This window comes from Microcaecilia unicolor, chromosome 2, assembly GCF_901765095.1.
Source record: "Microcaecilia unicolor chromosome 2, aMicUni1.1, whole genome shotgun sequence".
NCBI lineage: Eukaryota > Metazoa > Chordata > Amphibia > Gymnophiona > Siphonopidae > Microcaecilia > Microcaecilia unicolor.
Genome location: NC_044032.1, coordinates 15,151,609 through 15,170,692, shown reverse-complemented (window position 1 = coordinate 15,170,692; position 19,084 = coordinate 15,151,609). Strand labels below are relative to the sequence as shown.

General features: G+C 45.4%; 1 protein-coding gene across 3 annotated transcripts in view; it reads left to right on the top strand.

Annotated features, from left to right (window-relative positions):
- Positions 1-19,084, top strand: part of NPR2 (natriuretic peptide receptor 2) — a 328,510-nt gene that overhangs the window by 211,960 nt on the left and 97,466 nt on the right. For all 3 annotated transcript variants that reach the window (XM_030192798.1, XM_030192797.1, XM_030192799.1), the window contains exon 4: positions 5,676-5,811. In XM_030192798.1, coding sequence (XP_030048658.1) covers positions 5,676-5,811 — 136 coding nt within the window. The remainder of the gene's footprint in view (positions 1-5,675; positions 5,812-19,084) is intronic.

Genomic DNA, 19,084 nt, shown 5'->3' with positions numbered 1-19,084 from the left:
GACCACAAAGCTGTTGAGATAAGTGCAACTTAGAACCGTTAAGATTTAAATCAATTGGTTCAAGTGTGAAATTGCAATTTAAGAGGTTTTTAGCCCATGATGAATGAAAGGGGGCTCCCTTAAGTTGGTGTTCCAATGAAGGAGTTCTCCTTGGCATTTGAGGCTTTTTCCTCGTTCAAAACATTGCATCACGCACAACCAGTATTTGGATATCCTAGTACATTTTATCGTTGATAACTTTTGGAAGACTGTCCAAGCCCTATTTTTTGACGTTTACAGTTATTCTAAATATGTGCCTGTTCCAAACTGTCCAGACCCTCTAAATAGAAGAAGACCAGGAAAAATTCTCTCCTAGAAATCCACAGTTTAGTCTTGCTTTCTTTCAAGACCGCCCATACTGTTATTACTAATTGTGAAGCAACAGAAACATTTAAAGAAAACGGCAGGAACGTAGCTTTCCATCAACTGTCCATTGCTATGGGAGCTGGATTTCCAGCTTCTAATGGAACGGGATGACACTTGGCAAGTAAGAAAAGCCAGTGAAAAGCCTCACAGGGTTCCAAAGTGGGCAAATTGGACTCAAGATTCAAGAAAAATACCCCCCTCCTCCAATAAAATGGCCCAACACTTTTCTATGGGAGCGGGTTTTCCAGGTGCTCTAGAATAGAACATTTAAGAGAGAGATCTGTGTGGTACAGATATTAAATAGTCTGAGGAAAAGGTGGGGGCCCTGTGGGCCGCACTGAGGAGCGATGCTGGCCACCAGTGAAAAGCAGTGTTCTAGAGCATTCTTTCCTCTGAAACAAGCTTCCTACAGTCTTTATACCTCTCAGGTAGTGCATTTGAAGGGACTGCAGATTTTGACAGTCTGCTAGTGGTTAAATTCACATCTGAGATAAGAATCCCCTGTAAGCAGCCTCCTGCATTGAGAAATGTCTGTAAACAAACAGGGAAGGATCACATGTTGGGTGGCCTGTGCCAGGGGATCTGCCATTTACAGGAGGAATCCTTAATGGCCTTGGAGAATGGCATTCTGCAGTAACCCCTGGGAACCTCAGTCTATTTAGTGTTGCAGATCTGTAATGCGGCGAATAGATCAAGCACTCATCTGACACATGGTTCAGCTCATTCCTACTAGTTCAAAGCTGTAAGCACCAGGGAGGGGCCCTGTTCACTGTAAAGGAGACTGCAGAGGGTTTCCAGAGCACCAGAAGCCTGGTAGAAAAGGGAGGGGGGATGGGTCCAAAGCTGTGAGAGCTGGTGAAGGGCTGCCATCGCTACTACTGCAGAAGTGTTAGGGACTAGCCCAGCTCTACCACTGGCTGCCTTTCAGGTGCTGTGAAGGACTTGCAGCTCATCTGCATATCCCTTACAGCCTTCTCCGGGGTGAGTCCCAGGTCCACTCCGCTCCACTCAGGGCCTCCGCTCTAGGTGCCCAGCACTCCCACCAGGTGCTGTGGAGGACTTACAGCCCTTCTGCATTTCCTCACATCTGTATCCGGGGTGACTCCCATGTCCACCCCGATCTTCCCAGGGCCCTCGCTCCAAGTGCCAAGGGTTTCCAGGTGCTTTTTGGCTAGGTTCAGGTGACCCTCAGGGGGAGGAATGCTGGCTTCGGCCTAACCCACTGTACACAGACACACTGGAGAGACTCTCTGCTCCTGGGAGATTACAATCCAGTCAACAACAGAAAATACAAAGAAGAGGTTTCCGGGAACTCAGTTTGGAAATAAAACAGAGCTATGATTAGGGAGGATGGCACTGAAGATTTCACAGCCGTCTCTCTTGCTCTCTCTTCTGTTTCTCCCTCTTCTCGCCCAGTCTTCTGCCTCACACTGTGCCTCCTGCCTCCCAGCCTCATCCCTACCTGCCCTCCATTCCTTCTATCTCCCAACCCCAATCCTGCCACCTTTCTCCCCTCTCTCCTCTCCAAACCCTGGTGCTTGCTCAGATTCCCTCCTCCCACAGCAGGATCTGACATTTAGTGATATCCTTGTACTAGCATGGTTTTATGTGTGTGTATGTTGGGGGGGGGGGGGGGGAGGTAGTTATATAACAAGATGCTTATGTGAAACCTTAAAAAAGACATTTATTTGAAACTAATTTTATAAAGGTAGACTAGCCAGCTTATTTTTGAAAGAGATCGCCGACCATCTTCCGACACAAATTGGGAGATGGCCGGCCATCTCCTAAAGTCGGCCAAATCGGTATAATCGAAAGTCGATTTTTGCTGGTGCCAACTGCTTTCCGTCACGAAGCCGTCCAAACTACAAGGGGGCGTTTCGGTAGGGTAGCGAATGCGGGACGGGGGCGTGCTTTGAGATGGCTGGCTTCGCCCGATAATGGAAAAAAGAAGGGCGTCCCTGGCGAGAATTTGGTCCACTTTATTTGGTCCCTTTTTTTCAGGTCCAAGTCCCAAAAAAGTGCCTGACCTGACCAGATGACACCGGAGGGAATCGGAGATCACCTCCCCTGAATCCCCCAGTGGTCACTAACCCCCTCCCACCCTCAAAAAAACAACTTTAAAAACTTTTTTTTGCCAGCCTCAAATGTCATACTCAGGTCCATCGCAGCAGTATACATGTCCCTGGAGCAGTTTTAGTGGGTGCAGTGGACTTCAGGCAGGCGGACCCAGGCCCACCTCCCCCTACCTGTTTCACTTGTGGTGGAAAATGTGAGCCCTTCAAAACCCACCAGAAACCCACTGTACCCACATGTAGGTGCCCCCCTTCACCCCTTAGGGCTATGGTAGTGGTGTATAGTTGTGGGTAGTGGGGTTTGGGGGCTCAGCACCCAAGGTAAGAGAGCTATGCACCTGAGATCAATTTGTGAAGTCCACTGCAGTGCCCCCTAGGGTGCCCGGTTGGTGTCCTGGCATGTCAGGGGGACCAGTGCACTACAAATGCTGGCCCCTCCCACGACCAAATGCCTTGGATTTGGCTGGGTTTGAGATGGCCGGCCTCGGTTTCCATTATCAGCGAAAACCGATGCAGGCCATCTCAAACCCGGCCATCTCTGACATTTGGCCAGCCCCAACCGTATTTTCGAAACAAAAGATGGACGTGCATCTCGTTTGAAAATACGGTTGGCCCCGCCCCTTCGTGGCGCCTTCCTCTGAGATGGGCGCCCTTAGATTCAGGAATCACATGTTCTCAGCATCACATGTTATATGGAAAACATTACTCACTAATCATTACCTTTCTTATGAAAGTTCAGCAGAATCATGGAAAATCGTTGTAATATCAGAATATGTCAGCAGATGTCCATCCAGCATATTAGTAACAATCTGACCTATATTTTAACTTTCTAATTCACGTCAAGAGTCTGGTCAGGCATCGGATCTTGAGTCACTTAATGCTGACAAAGCTATGATTTCCCAAAAGCAATGGGATCATGGGCACAGCCTAATTCTGTGTTACATAGTAACATAGTAACATAGTAGATGACGGCAGAAAAAGACCTTCACGGTCCATCCAGTCTGCCCAAGATAAACTCATGTGTATACCTTACCTTGATTTGTACCTGTCTTTCTCAGGGCACAGACCGTATAAGTCTGCCCAGCAGTTTTTCCTGCCTCCCAACCACCTGTCCCGCCTTCCATCACCGGCTCTGGCACAGACCGTATAAAAATCTGCCCTCCCCTATCCTCGCCTCCCAACCACCAACCCCTCTTCCCCCCACCTGCTCTGCCACCCAATTGTAGCTAAGCTTCTGAGGATCCATTCCTTCTGCACAGGATTCCTCTATGCATATCCCACGCATGTTTGAACTCCGTTACCGTTTTCATCTCCACCACCTCCCGCGGGAGGGCATTCCAAGCATCCACCACCCTCTCCGTGAAAAAATACTTCCTGACATCTTTTCTGAGTCTGCCTCCCTTCAATCTCATTTCATGTCCTCTCGTTCTACCGCCTTCCCATCTCCGGAAAAGATTCGTTTGCGGATTAATACCTTTCAAATATTTGAACGTCTGTATCATATCACCCCTGTTCCTCCTTTCCTCCAGGGTATACATGTTCAGGTCATTCTTCTAACTTCAGCTGTTGATTTAGAAATATGTGTTATGTCTAGCATCTATCTGAAGTTATTTCATCATTAGCTCAATGTCCAGTAAATTATTATTCAGTAGATGTTGTAAGCAGAATCATCTAGCTGCAAGTTTTTTGTCTCCCCTGATTTTAATTGTTACATTAAATTTCTGGGCAGCTCCTCCTAATCATTTTCAACCCGGCCCCGGGGGGGGGGGGGGGCCTCTCTTCTCAGACAGATTTTCCAGACCATCACAGCCATAAGCGTCACTGTAGGGTGGCACCAATGACTTTGCCAACCCAGTTTTACATGCGTCTGCTCGATATTCACATCTGGGGCTATGCATTTTACAAAATCCCTTTTCCGCAGGTAAACTAGGCCTTATGTTCAGAACAGGCTTTGTAAAATGATCCTCATGTGCTGTTAAGTGTGTGTGGACTGTATCCCCCTCCTCCATCTCCTGCAATTCACCCCCTGATCTCTCATAGAGCCTGTAGCCAGATTTAGAGTCAGGGTTTGTTCCTGCCTCTGGCACTGATTGACATGGTTTGGCCAAGTTAAATCCATAGGCTGAGAAGCAATTGGAGGAAGCCTGGTCTTACTAACAGCAGTGTATTCTTAGAATTTTAATCTGTGGGTTTGACTAGAGAATGACACAGGGATAAAATTTGTCCCCATCCCTGCTCCGTTCCCGTGGGTTCTGTCTCCGTCCCCACCCCATCCCCGCAGGCCCCGTCTCCATCCCCGTAGGCCCTGTCTCTGTCCACGCCCCGTCCCCGCAGGTTCTGTCCTCGTCCCGTCCTGCCCCCGTGGGCTCTGTTCTCATCTGCAGAAGCCTCGAACACTTATGATTTTATATTTAAATCTTTTTATTAAAGTATAAAAAGGAACAATATGCTGTGCAACAGTTGTGTATAAATTACAAATAGAAAACATTTATAACAATGAGCAGCTATAATAACCCTCCGACCACCACCACCCTCTACCCTTCCAACCCCAACTATAGGTGAAGGAATCCTAATTCACACTGTTAAAATGTCCAGGAGTACAAAATACAACCCATTCTGTATGCCCTAGAGGGGAGAAATATGCCCTTTGAAGCACTGTTATGATTTTTTAAGCCATCAACAATCTCAGGGTTCAGTCTAGCTCCCCTGTCTTCCACGGTCCTTCCTGCAATAGAAGATGTGCAGGTAGCAGGATGTACAGGATCCCCCATGCAAATTTTGCTAGCTGTGGCCAACATATTTGCTTGTTTTCCTAAAAATAAAACGTCATTGCCTACAGTACTCAAACATAAATAACTGTCCCCATGTCACTTTCTACTTTGAAGCCTGTTAATGAACTGGACTAAGTTTGTCCCCGTCCTTACGGGCTCTGTCCCCATCCCTGCCCCATTCCCGTGGGATCTGTCCCCACCCCGTTCCTGCGGGATCTATCCCCATCCCCGTGGGATCTGTCCCCACCCCGTTCCTGCGGGATCTGTCCCCATCCCCGCGGTTACTGCGGGTCCCCATCTCCGTGTCATTCTCTAGGTTTGACTCATACAGAGTGTTATACTGGGGGGGGGGGGGGGTCTCTTCTGGGTCAGATGTTGCAGCATTTTCCTGATGTCTCTCCTGTTCTTTGTGTCTTACTGAGCGTAGATGAACTTCATTGCCGGCTGTTTCTACGATGGTGTTCTGCTCTATGCTATGGCGCTGAACGAGACGCTCATGGAGGGAAAATCCAAAAAGGATGGGATCCAGCTGGTACAGAAAATTCAGGACCGTAAATTCCAAGGTAACCGGATGTTCTGCCAGGAGAGAAAGATACTGAGAAAGGAGCCCAAAGCTCTTATTGCCATGAATGAAAGGTACTGAGAAGGGAACCCATCCCAGGTATGGCCACTAGGTGTCACTGTTGCATTATGGCCAAGGTTTCCTCACTTTGACGCTGCGAGCGTGGGGGTATCTGCAGCCCCCCTGCTTACTGGCCGACCTGAAGAAGAGAGAACCTGACCCAAAAGTGAAAGTCAGATTTTCTGTATGGTAATATGAAACAATGCCAACAAATCACAAGAATGGCACCAAAACCTTTTTCTTTTTAACTAACATGGAGGGGAATAATCGAACGTTGCCGGCGAAATAGGTCGCCGGCGATCTATTTTGGCGGCGGCGCAACAGCTGGCCGGAACCGTATTTTCAAAAAAGATGGCTGGCCATCTTTTTTTTCGATAATACGGTGTGGCCCGGCCAAATGCCTTGGATTTCGCCAGGTTTGAGATCCCCAGTTTTGTTTTTCCGCGATAATGGAAAAAACTGCCGGCGATCTCAAACCCGGCGAAATCCAAGGCATTTGGCCGTGGGAGGAGCCAGCATTTGTAGTGCAATGGTCCCCCTCACATGCCAGGACACCAACCGGGCATCCTAGGGGGCACTTCAAACATCTTTTATAAACAACCAGGTGCATAGCACCCTTCCCTTGTGTGCTGAGTCCCCCAAATCCCCCCCAAAACCCACTGCCCACAAGTGTGCACCATTACCCTAGCTGTAAGGGCTGAAGAGGGGCACCTACATGTGGGTACAGTGGGTTTTGGGGGGTTTGGGAGGGCTCAACATTACCCACCACAAGTGGAACAGGTAGGGGGGGGGGGGTGGGCCTGGCTCTGCCTTTCTGCAGTCCACTGCAACAACTGTTCCAGGGACCTGCACCAAATGGCTTTTATCTGCGTTTACTTCTCTCATTCCTCTCATTCTCTACCACCTTAAAGTAAATAAGCACAGACCTGAACTAACACTGGCTCCCCCATGCTTCCCACAGATAGAGAGAGCAGTAGTGAGTATAGGGGTAAGAGTCTGCATAAAAGAAATGGGGAGGGGGGGGGGGTTGCTTTGAGTCCGTTCACTCCTGTACTCTGCTACCCAGAAAGATAGAAAACCCAAGTGTGAAGATGAAAAAGCTGCAGTGGATAGGGAACAATAACCTGCAGGTGGTCAGTTTGTAGAGCTACCAGCTGGGAGATGTCCTCAGGGCCTTGTAGGCAGAAGGAAAGGGGCAGATTGTGACTGGTAATGGTTTTTTTGGGCCCATGCAGAAAGCTGTGTGTTAAATCCTGCACAGCTTCTAATACAAACTTAACCCAGAAGTTTTGCTCACAATTTTAATCTCACAGAACTTGTGCAGTAATCACAGCAAGCAAGCATGGGGGGGGGGGGGGGGAGGGCTGCTCGGCTGTGTATAAGATCACCATGAGCTTTAGTAAGGGGTGATCATACCTAGTTATTTTATTTATTTAGATTTTGCTCACACCTTTTTTCAGTAATAGCTCAAGGTGAGTTACATTCAGGTACTCTGGATATTTCTGTCTCAGGAGAGCTCACAATCTAAGTTTGTACCTGAGGCAATGGAGGGTTAAGTGATTTGCCTGTGATCACAAGGAGCAGCAGTGGGATTTGAACTGGCCACCTCTGGATTAAAAGACTAGTGCTCTAACCACTAGGCCACTCCTCCACTCCAGAATCTTGCTATTCTTTGGGGTTCTACATGGAGTGTTGCTACTCTGAGATTCTGCATGGAATCATGTCACTCTTTAGGATTCCAGAATCTTTATTTATTTATATTTTGCTCACACCTTCTTCAGTAGTGGCTCAAGGTGAGTTACATTCAGGTACGCTGGATATTTCTCTCTCCCAGGAGGGCTCGCAATCTAGGCTACTCCTCCACTAGCAACATTCCATGTAGAAGCCTGCCCTTGCAGATCAGCAATGTGGCCGCGCAGGCTTCTGTTTCTGTGAGTCTGACGTCAGACTCTCTGCAAGGGCAGGCTTCCACATGGAATGTTGCTAGTGGAATAGCAAAATTAACATTCCATATAGAATCTCAAATAATTTATTTGGATTTTGCTCACACCTTTTTCAGTAGTAGCTCAAGGAGTTACATTCAGGTACTCTGGATATTTCTCTGTCCCAGGAGGGCTCACAATCTAAGTTTGTACCTGAGGCAATGGAGGGTTAAGTGACTTGCCCAAGATCACAAGGAGCAGCAGTGGGATTTGAATCGGCCACCTCAGGATTGCAAGACCGGTGCTCTAACCACTAGGCCAGTCCTCCACTCCTAGGATTTATACTGGCATTGTAATATTCTGTATTGCTTATCAAATAATTTCTACTGGTTAGAGCCCAGGGAAATCAGGGTTCAAATCCCAGAGATACTCTTTGTATTCTTGGGGAAGTTGCTTATCTCTTCCCCTCCCCCCAATTGTCTTAGGTATAAAACTTGAGTGTAATCCCTTCAGGGACAGGGAAATGCCACTGCACCTGAATGTAACGTGTAATTAAACTCTGGAATTCATTGCCAGAGAATGTGGTAAAAGCAATTAGCTTAGTAGGGTTTAAAAAAGGTTTGGATATCTTCCTAAAAGAAAAGTCCATAAGCCATTATTAAAATGGACTTGGGGAAAACCCACTGCTTATTTCTAGGATAAGCAGCATAAAATGTATTGTACTGTTTTGGGATCCTGCCAGGTAGTTGTAACCTGGATTGGCCACTGTTGGAAACAGGATGCTGGGCTTGATGGACCTTCAGTCTGTCCCAGTATGACAATAAGTACATAAGTATTGCCATACTGAAACAGACTGAAGGTCCATCAAGCCCGTGGACCCCCTTCTGTTTTCTTATTATTTTCAGTCAGATCCTTCTTCCATTTTCTGAAGGATTTTCTTTTAGCTCTAATAGCTTCCTTCACCTCACTTTTTAACTATGCCGGCTGTCATTTGGTCTTCCTCCCTCCTTTTTTAATATACGGAATATATTTGACCTGGGCTTCCAGAATGGTATTTTTGAACACCACCCTCGCCTAATGTAAATTGTTGACATTTGCAGCTGCTCCTCTAAGTTTTTTTTTCACCATTCTTCTCATTATTTCATAGTCTCCTTTTTGAATGTTAAATGCTAACGTACTGGATTTCCTGTGTGTACTTACTCCAGAGCTGATATCAAATCTGATCTTATTATGATCACTGTTATCAAGCGGCCCCCATCACCATTACCTCCTGCACCAGATCATGCACTCCACTAAGGACTAGGTCTAGAATTTTTCCTTCTCTTGTCGGCTCCTGTACCAGCTGCTCCATAAAGCAGTCCTTGATTTCGTCAAGGAATTTTACCTCCCTAGCATATTCCGATGTTACATTTACCAAGTCAATATCGGGGTAATTGAAATCACCCATTACTACTACTACTACTACTTGACATTTCTAAAGCGCTACTAGGGTTACGCAGCGCTGTACAATTTAACATAGAAGGACAGTCCCTGCTCAAAGGAGCTTACAATCTAAAGGACAAATGTACAGTCAGTCAAATTGGGGCAGTCTAGATTTCCTGAAAGGTATAAAGGTTAGGTGCTGAAAGCAACATTGAAGAGGTGGGCTTTGAGCAAGGATTTGAAGATGGGTAGGGAGGGGGCTTGGCGTAAGGGCTCAGGAAGTTGATTCCAAGCATAGGGTGAGGCGAGGCAGAATGAGCGGAGCCTGGAGTTGGCGGTGGTGGAGAAGGGTACTGAGAGGAGGGATTTGTCCTGTGAGCGGAGGTTACGGGCGGGAACGTGAGGGGAAATGAGGGTAGAGAGGTAATTTTCATGTTGCCCAGTTTGTTAGCCTCCCTAATTTCCTTTAACATTTCTACATCCGTCTGTTCATCCTGGCCAGGCGGACAGTAGTACACTCCTATCAGTATCCTTTTCCCCTTTACACATGGAATTTCAATCCACAGTGATTCCAAAAAGTGTTTTGTTTCCTGCAGAATTTTCAATCTATTTGATTCAAGGCCCTCCTTAATATACAATGCTACCCCTCCATCAATTCGATCCGCCCTATCACTACGATATAATTTGTACCCTGGTATGACAATGTCCCACTGGTTATCATCCTTCCACCAGGTCTCAGAGATGCCTATTATCCTATATAATAATTCTCATCTCCAACATTCTGAGGCTGCCTGGAACCGTGGATCATGTTGGAGTAGATAATAGTGATGTCACACAACCCACACCAGATTGGCCAGTAGAAGGGAGAGGGGCGGAGCCACGATACAGGGAGTAGCGAATCAGCACAACACGGGGAATGCACAGCAGCAGGAACAGAAGCCTCTCTCACACAGTCACTCTCATATATACTCTCTCAAACATACACACTCAAAGGAAAACCTTGCTAGCGCCCGTTTCCTTTCAAACAGAAACGGGCCTTTTTTACTAGTATCTAATAATTGTAGAGAAAATGTTCCTGTCCTTGAAAGGATCAAAAGAACTGGTTTGAGAATCAGACCAAAATAAGTCTGAGGAGATCCATGCATGTGTCATGTGTGTGTTAAGTTAATGGTGTGTATGCATGTGTCATGAGTACAGTGTGTGTGCATGTGTATGTTGTCTTAATCAAAGGAGTGTGTATGTGGGAGCACACATGTTATATTAATGAATGTTATTTGTTCATGTGCCATATGGGCTGTTTTAATGGTTAATTTGCATATGTCGTGTGTTGTGTTAATGAATATATGTGCGTGTGTCATGTTTTGTGTTAATGGTATGTATTCATGTGTTATTTGTGTTGTGTTAACAGTGTGCTTGCATGTGCATGTCTGTGTTGTGTTCATGAATGGTGTGTATGCATGTGTCGTGTATGTTATGTTAATAGTGCATACACGACAAGGAGGGTAAAAAAGGACTTTGAAAAAAAGTTAGTGTTAGAAGCGAAAATACATTGTTAAAAAGTTTTTTAGATACATTAAAAGCAGGAAGCCGGCTAGAGAATCGGTTGGGCCGCTGGACGAAAATGGTGTTAAAGGGGTGATCAGGGAAGACAAAGCCGTAGCGGAGAGATTAAATGAATTCTTTGCTTCGGTCTTCACCGAGGAGGATTTGGGAGGGACACCGGTGCCGGAAAACATATTTGAAGCAGGCGAGTCGGAGAAACTAAACAAATTCTCTGTAAACTTGGAGGATATAACGGGTCAGTTCTGCAAACTGAAGAGTAGTAAATCACCAGGACCTGATGGTATTCATCCCAGAGTATTAATAGAACTGAAAAATGAACTTGTAGAGCTACTGTTAGTAATATGCAATCTATCCCTAAAATCGAGTGTGGTACCGAAAGACTGGAGGGTAGCCAATGTTACGCCGATTTTTGAAAAGGGTTCCAGAGGAGATCTGGGAAATTATAGACTGGTGAGTCTGACGTCGGTACTGGGCAAAATGGTAGAGGCTATTATCAAGAATAAAATTACAGAGCACATACAAAAACATGGGCTGATGAGACAAAGTCAGCACAGATTTAGTGAAGGGAAGTCTTGCCTCACCAATCTACTGCATTTTTTTGTGGGGGTGAACAAACATGAGGATAAAGGTGAGCCAGTTGATATTGAGGCATATTTTCAAAGCACTTGGAGGCATATTTTCAAAGCATTTAGCCTTCCAAAGTTCCATAGAAACCTATGGAACTTTGGAAGGCTAAGTGCTTTTGTGCATCTGGATTTTCAGAAGGCGTTTGACAAAGTACCTCATGAAAGACTCCAGAGGAGATTGGAGAGTCATGGGATAAGAAGTAGTGTTCTACTGTGGATTAAAAACTGGTTAAAAGATAGAAAACAGAGAGTAGGGTTAAATGGTCAGTATTCTCAATGGAGAAGGGTAGTTAGTGGGGTTCCCCAGGGGTCTGTGCTGGGACCACTGCTTTTAAACATATTTATAAATGACCTAGAGATGGGAGTAACTAGTGAGGTAATTAAATTTGCTGATGACACAAAGTTATTCAAAGTCGTTAAATCGCAGGAGGATTGTGAAAAATTACAAGAAGCCCTTATGAGACTGGGAGACTGGGCGGCTAGATGGCAGATGACGTTTAATGTGAGCAAGTGCAAAGTGATGCATGTCGGAAAAAAGAACCCAAATTATAGCTACATAATGCAAGGTTTTGCGTTAGGAGTCACAGACCTAGAAAGGGATCTGGGAGTCATCGTTGATAAGACGTTGAAAACTTCTACCCAGTGTGCTGCGTCAGCTAAGAAAGCGCACAGAATGTTGAGTATTATTAGGATGTTATAATGCCGTTGTATCGCTCCATGGTGCAACCGCACCTCAAATATTGTGTCCAATTCTGGTCGCCGCATCTCAAAAAAGATATAAAGGAATTGGAGAAGGTGCAGAGAAGGGTGATGAAAATGATAAAAGGGATGGAACGACTTCCCTATGAGGAAAGGTTGAGAAGATTAGGGCTCTTCAGCTTGGAGAAAAGGCGGCTGAGGGGTGATATAACAGAAGTCTACAAGATAATGAGCGGATTAGAGCAGACAGATGTGAAGCGTTTGTTTACATTTTCAAACAACAACAAAACCAGGGGACACAAGATGACGCTAGAATATGGTAGATTTAAAACAAATAGGAGAAAGGTTTTCTTTACTCAGCGTGTAGTTAGACTCTGGAACTCGTTGCCGGAAAATGTAGTGGCAGCAGCTGGCCTTACGGAGTTTAAAGGGGGTTTGGACAGATTCCTGAGGGGAAAGTCCATTGAACATTATTTTAAAAAAAAAAGGGGGGGGGGGGAATTTATTTTATGGGGGGAGGGGGGTTGCCAGGTTCTTGGGGCCTGGATTGGCCGCTGTCGGAGACAGGATGCTGGGCTTGATGGACCCTTGGTCTTTTCCAAGTATGGCGGTGCTTATGTGCTTATGTATGTGTGTGCATGTGTATTAAAGGATTGTGATGTTAATGAATGGTGTGTGTTTGTGTTGTGTTAATGAATAGTATGTTGGCATGTGTCATCTGTGTTGTGTTAATGAATGGGGAGTATGTTTGTGTCGTTAGTGCAAATGGCATGAGTAGGGGAGGTACTGGAGATTGCTCAAGCCTATGCCAATTTCTATCCCAAGTGGCATCCATGACCTCCCACGGCAGTCTCGCGAGGCTGCCACAAGAAATCATGGCCGCCATTTTCACAAGTCAGCCAGTGGAGGCAGAAGCCAATAGACTACCAGGGGTTTTAGACGATACGCTCAGGGAGGGACTATGGGTGGTGGGCAGCCGGGGGTTGGGTTCTTTGTTGGGGGGGACGCTGGCTGGCTGGGGGGGGGGGGGGGGGGATGGACATGTTGTGGCAGGAGGGCCATGGTTTCAGTTTCAGCCAAAAATGTACAGGCATTTTCAGATGAAACCCAAACCCAGATTTCAGATTGGTTTCAGTGCCGGAAATCAAACTGAAACTGAAATTCAGTCAGCCTCTAGTCATGAATGCAGTGTTTGTCGTGTGTGTGTTGTGTTAATAAATGCTGTGCATGTGTCTCCGTGCTGTCTGTCTCCTGCAGCCCTTGCTGCAGATGGGCTTGGAGGAATCTTTTTTGGTTCTGTGTTTGGCTGCCTGGGGACTGCCCAGCTGTCCTGATGGATAATGCATTCCTCATCTCTTTCTTCATTTATATTTTAACAGTATTGAATGGCACTAGGGCTATATTACATTGTGCCAGGTTTCCTGCCTCCTCTGTCCAGTCATTCCTTCCTTTCCTCGTCTTCTACTCTCTCATTGTTCTGAGATTTTCCCTTTCTCCATCGCTCTTGCTGTGTCTTCCTGCATTTTCTGTTTCACATGTCTGTTTTCCACTCCTTATTGTGCAAAGAAAAACAAATGGGAAAAGCATGTAGAGCACGGCCCATGTAATTCTAACCAACCCTGTTCTTTATGTATGTGCGTGAACTTATAACAACATTGCCTCAGAGTTGTAGTTTTGGGGGAGGGGGGAGGAGTCTGTCTGTGTGTAAGTTGCGCTTGTGTGTTTGCATTGCTGCTTCCTTTTAGGGTATATATTATAGTACATAAGTATTGCCATAATGGGAAAGACCAAAGGTCCATCAAGCCCAGCATCCTGTTTCCAACAGTGGCCAATCCAGCTCACAAATACCTGCCAAAATCCCAAAAAAGTACAAATCATTTTATGCTGCTTATCCCAGAAATAAGCAGTGGATTTTCCCCAAGTCCATTTTAATAATGGTCTATAGATTTTTCCTTTAGGAAGCCATCCAAACTTTTTAAAAAACCCGCTAAGCTAACCGCCTTTACCACATTCTCTGACAACGAATTCCAGAGTTTCATTACACACTGAGTGAACAAAAATTTTCTCCGACTCGTATTAAATTTACTACTTTGTAGCTTCATCGCATGCCCCCTAGTCCTAGTGTTTTTAGAAAGAGTAAACAAATGATTCATGTCTACCTGTTCCACTCCACTCATTATTTTATAGACCTCTATCATATCTCTCCTCAGCCGCCTTTTCTCCAAGCTGAAGAGCCCTAGCCGCTTTAGCCTTTCCTCATAGGGAAGTCGTACCATTCCCTTTATCATTTTCATTGCCCTTCTCTGCACATTTTCTAATTCCACTGTATCTTTTTTTGAGATGCGGCGACCAGAATTGAACACCATATTCAAGGTGCAGTTGCACCATGGAGCGATACAAAGGCATTATATCATCCTCATTTTTGTTTTCCATTCCTTTCCTAATAATACCTAACGTTCTATTTGCTTTCTTAGCCACAGCAGCACACTGAGCAGAAGGTTTCAACGTACATAAGTACATAAGTACATAAGTAATGCCATACTGGGAAAAGACCAAGGGTCCATCGAGCCCAGCATCTTGTCCATGACAGCGGCCAATCCAGGCCAAGGGCACCTGGCAAGTTTCCCAAACGTACAAACATTCTATACATGTTATTCCTGGGATTTTGGATTTTTCCAAGTACGTTTAGTAGCGGTTTATGGACTTGTCCTTTAGGAAACCGTCTAACCCTTTTTTAAACTCTGCTAAGCTAACCGCCTTCACCACATTTTCCGTCAATGAATTCCAGAGTTTAATTACATGTTGGGTGAAGAAAAATTTTCTCCGATTTGTTTTAAATTTACTACACTGTAGTTTAATCGCATGCCCCCTAGTCTTAGTATTTTTGGAAAGCGTGAACAGACGCTTCACAACCACCTGTTCCACACCACTCATTATTTTATATATCTCTATCATGTCTTCCCTCAGCCGTCTCTTCTCCAAGCTGAATAGCCCTAGCCTCCTTAGTCTTTCTTCATAGGGAAGTCGTCCCATCCCCGCTATCATTTTAGTCGCCCTTCGCTGCACCTTTTCCAATTCTACTATATCTTTCTTGAGATGCGGCGACCAGAATTGAACACAATACTCAAGGTGCTGTCGCACCATGGAGCGATACAACGGCATTATAACATCTTCACACCTGTTTTCCATACCTTTCCTAATAATACCCAACATTCTATTCGCTTTCCTAGCCGCAGCAGCACACTGAGCAGAAGGTTTCAGCGTGTTATCGACGACACCCAGACACCCATTTAACTTTGTTGAGTATCCCCTAGTCTTTGTACTTTTGGAATGAGTAAAAAATCAACTTACTTCTACTCGTTCTACACCACTCAGGATTTTGTAGACCTCAGTCCTCAATCATATCTCCTCTCATCCATCTCTTCCAACGTATCATCAACAACGATACCTAGATCCCTTTCTTGGTCTGTGACTCCTAACGTGGAACCTTACATGACGTAGCTATAATTCGGGTTCCTCTTTCCTACATGCATCACTTTGCACTTGCTCACATTAAACGTCATCAGCCATTTAGACACCCAGTCTCCCAGTCTCGTAAGGTCCTCTTTTAATTTTTCACAATCCTCACGTGATTTAAAGACTTTGAATAACTTTGTGTCATCATCAAATTTAATTACCTCACTAGTTACTCCCATTTATAAATATGCTAAAAAGCAATTTATAAATATGTTATATGTCATTTATAAATATGTTAAAAAGCAGCGGTCCCAGCACAGAGCCCTGGGGAACCCCACTAACTACCCTTCTCCATTGAGAATACTGACCATTTAACCCTACTCTCTGTTTTCTATCTTTTATCCAGTTTTTAGTCCACAATAGAACACTACCTCCTATCCCATGACTCTCTAATTTCCTCTGGAGTCTTTCATGAGGTACTTTGTCAAATGCCTTCTGAAAATCCAGATACACAATATCAACCGGCTCACCTTTATCCACATGTTTGTTCACCCCTTCAAAGAAATGTAATAGATTGGTGAGGCAAGATTTCCCTTCACTAAATCCATGTTGGCTTTGTCTCATTAATCCATGCTTTTGAATATGCTCTGTAATTTTGTTCTTTATAATAGTCTCTACCATTTTGCCTGGCACCAACGTCAAGCTCACCAGTCTATAATTTCCCGGATCTCCCCTGGAACCTTTTTTAAAAATCGGCATTACATTGGCCACCCTCTAATCTTCAGGTACCACACTCAATTTTAAAGATAAATTACATATTAGTAACAATAGTTCCACCAGTTGATTTTTCAATTCTGTCAGTACTCTGGGATGAATACCATCCGGTCCAGGAGATTTGCTACTCTTCAGTTTGTCAAATTTCCCCATTGCTGGGTTTCTGGGGTGGTGGGGCAGTTGTGGGAGGAGTTTTGTAAGGTGGGGCATGGAGTGGTAGAGTTGTGGGGGTTGAAAACCAGGAGTCTGAATATAGAAGTCAATATATGAGCATAAGTGAAGAAAATACCATCCTCCAGCTCTCCTTTATACTTACAGGTGATCTCTTACATCTTTTCCCATAAAGATAGAAGGAAAGAATTTGTTCAGTCTGTCCACTATCGCCTTGTCCTCTCTGAGCGCCCCTTATGCTCGCTCCTGATCTAATGGTCCCACGGATTCCCTCGCAGGCTTTCTGCTTCTGATGTACCTGAAAAAGTTGTTACTGTGAGTTTTAGCCTCTGCGGCAATTTTCTCTTCATATTCTCATTTAGCCTTCTTTATTAATGCTTTGCATCTGACTTGCCGGTGATTATGTTGCTTCTTATTTTCTTCATTTGAGTCCTTTTTCCATTCTTTGAAAGGCATTCTTTTGTCTCTAATAGCCTCTTTCACTTCACGTGGCCTCACTGCTGTCTCTTGCGCCTGTATCCGGCTCACTCCTGCCCCCATAGACCCCACTGGACCACCAGGGAGCTAAGGTAGATCTGGGGGGGACCCACCAAGACTGCAGAATGGTTGCGGGTTGGGGTGGATATAGAGGAGGGGGAGTTTTGAATGGTAGTGGGCCAGTGGAGGGTGTTTGGAAGGAGAGGACTGCTTCGGGGGCTCGGGGGGGGGGGGGGGGGGAAGTAAAGCAAAATTTATGTAGGTCTTGCCGGGTATTTGTGACCTGGATTGGCCACTGTTGGAAACAGGATGCTGGGCTCGATGGACCTTTGGTCTTTCCCAGTACTTATGTAGGTCCTGGCTGATTTTCAGATTTTGAGCTGTCCTAACTTGGCGGGGTCCCGGCATTGAATATTGCCAGCACCCATATAACTTCCGGCCCCTCCGCAATACCACCCCCGTAGCACCCCTGACCTGCCCAGTTTTGGGGGACCCAGTCAGAACCCACATTCAGCAGTACTGCCTGGTTAAGTGCCACTGATTATCAGTGGTAGGGGAGCCAGGAGCCTCTTCAGCCCACTTAAATCCCTTTAACAATCAGCCGACAAAAAAACCACCAAGTCTGTCTGCGCAAACTGTCTAATATCTCTGTACTTGTCCCAAGCTTTCTTGAATTCAAATACAGCCTTAGTCTCCACCACCTCTGTTTCACACATCCACTACCCTTTCCAGAAAGAACTATTTCCTTAGATTATTCCTGAGTCTCTCCTGTCCTTCATCCTGTTCCTCCTCATTCCAGAGCTTGCGTTCAACTGAGAGACTTTGCTCCTGTGCATTTATGTCACAGAGGTATTTAAATGTCTCTGTCATGTTCTCCCCTCTTCACTTTTGTCCCAAAGCACTCAAAACCCATCTATAAAGAATTGTTTTCTTTATGTATTGATGTCTTTGCTTTTTTTTTTTTTGTGCTTTTTTATAGTTAATTTTCTGTTATTCCTGTATCAGTTCTATTTTGTTTGTATCTCAACTTGAATCTCATATGAGGGAGTTGGCAGGTTATAAATCCTCTGTAACATAGACTGGGTTTTGATCGGACATGGCTTTGTGCATTGATCAGACTGGCATTTTAGGCCTGTTTGTGAGATAACCATGTTCTGACAGAGGTTGTATATTTTCTCTTCGCCACAGCAGCCTTTTGCTTGGGAGAAAGGAGAGGAGTTTTCTAAGAAGGGAATATCAGGGAGGGGGGGGGGGAGTTCTGTGCAATCTGTCAGTAAGTGCAGGTCACAGATGAGAGGGAAAACTGAATTTCCATAGATTTTGTTGTAGTTTCCTGAAGGACTGGAGGAGTGGCCTAGTGGTTAGGGTGGTGGACTTTGGTCCTGGGGAACTGAGTTCGATTCCCATTTCAGGCACAGACAGCTCCTTGTGACTCTGGGAAAGTCACTTAACCCTCCATTGCCCCATGTAAGCTGCATTGAGCCTGCCATGAGTGGGAAAGCGCAGGGTACAAATGTAACTAAAATAAAATAGATACTATTGGAGATTCTATATGGAACATTGCTATTATGTGAGATTCTACATGGAATGTTGCTATTCCATGTAGAAGGCTGCACAGGCTTCTGTTTCTGTGAATCTGACGTCCTGCGCAGGACGTCAGACTCACAGAAGCAGAAGCCTGCGCTGCCACATTGGTGATCAAGGGCCGACTTCTACGTGGCATTGGTGATCAAGGGCCGACTTCTACGTGGAATGTTGTTAGTGGAATAGCAACATTCCATGTAGAATCTCAAATAGTAGCAACAGTGGAGGAGTGGCCTAGTTGTTAGGGGGGTGGACCTTGGTCCTGAGGAACTGAGTTCGATTCCCACTTCAGGCACAGGCAGCTCCTTATGACTCTGGGCAAGTCACTTAACCCTCCATTGCCCCATGTAAGAAGCCGCATTGAGCCTGCCATGAGTGGGAAAGCGCAGGGTACAAATTAAAAAAAAAAGGAAAGTGAAAGAAAACTTACCCATTAAGTCCATTTTCTCAGGCACCATACATACAGGGGACCAACAGTGTTGTCCCCAAGGGCTCCTGTCCGGTTGGCCCCCAAACCCAG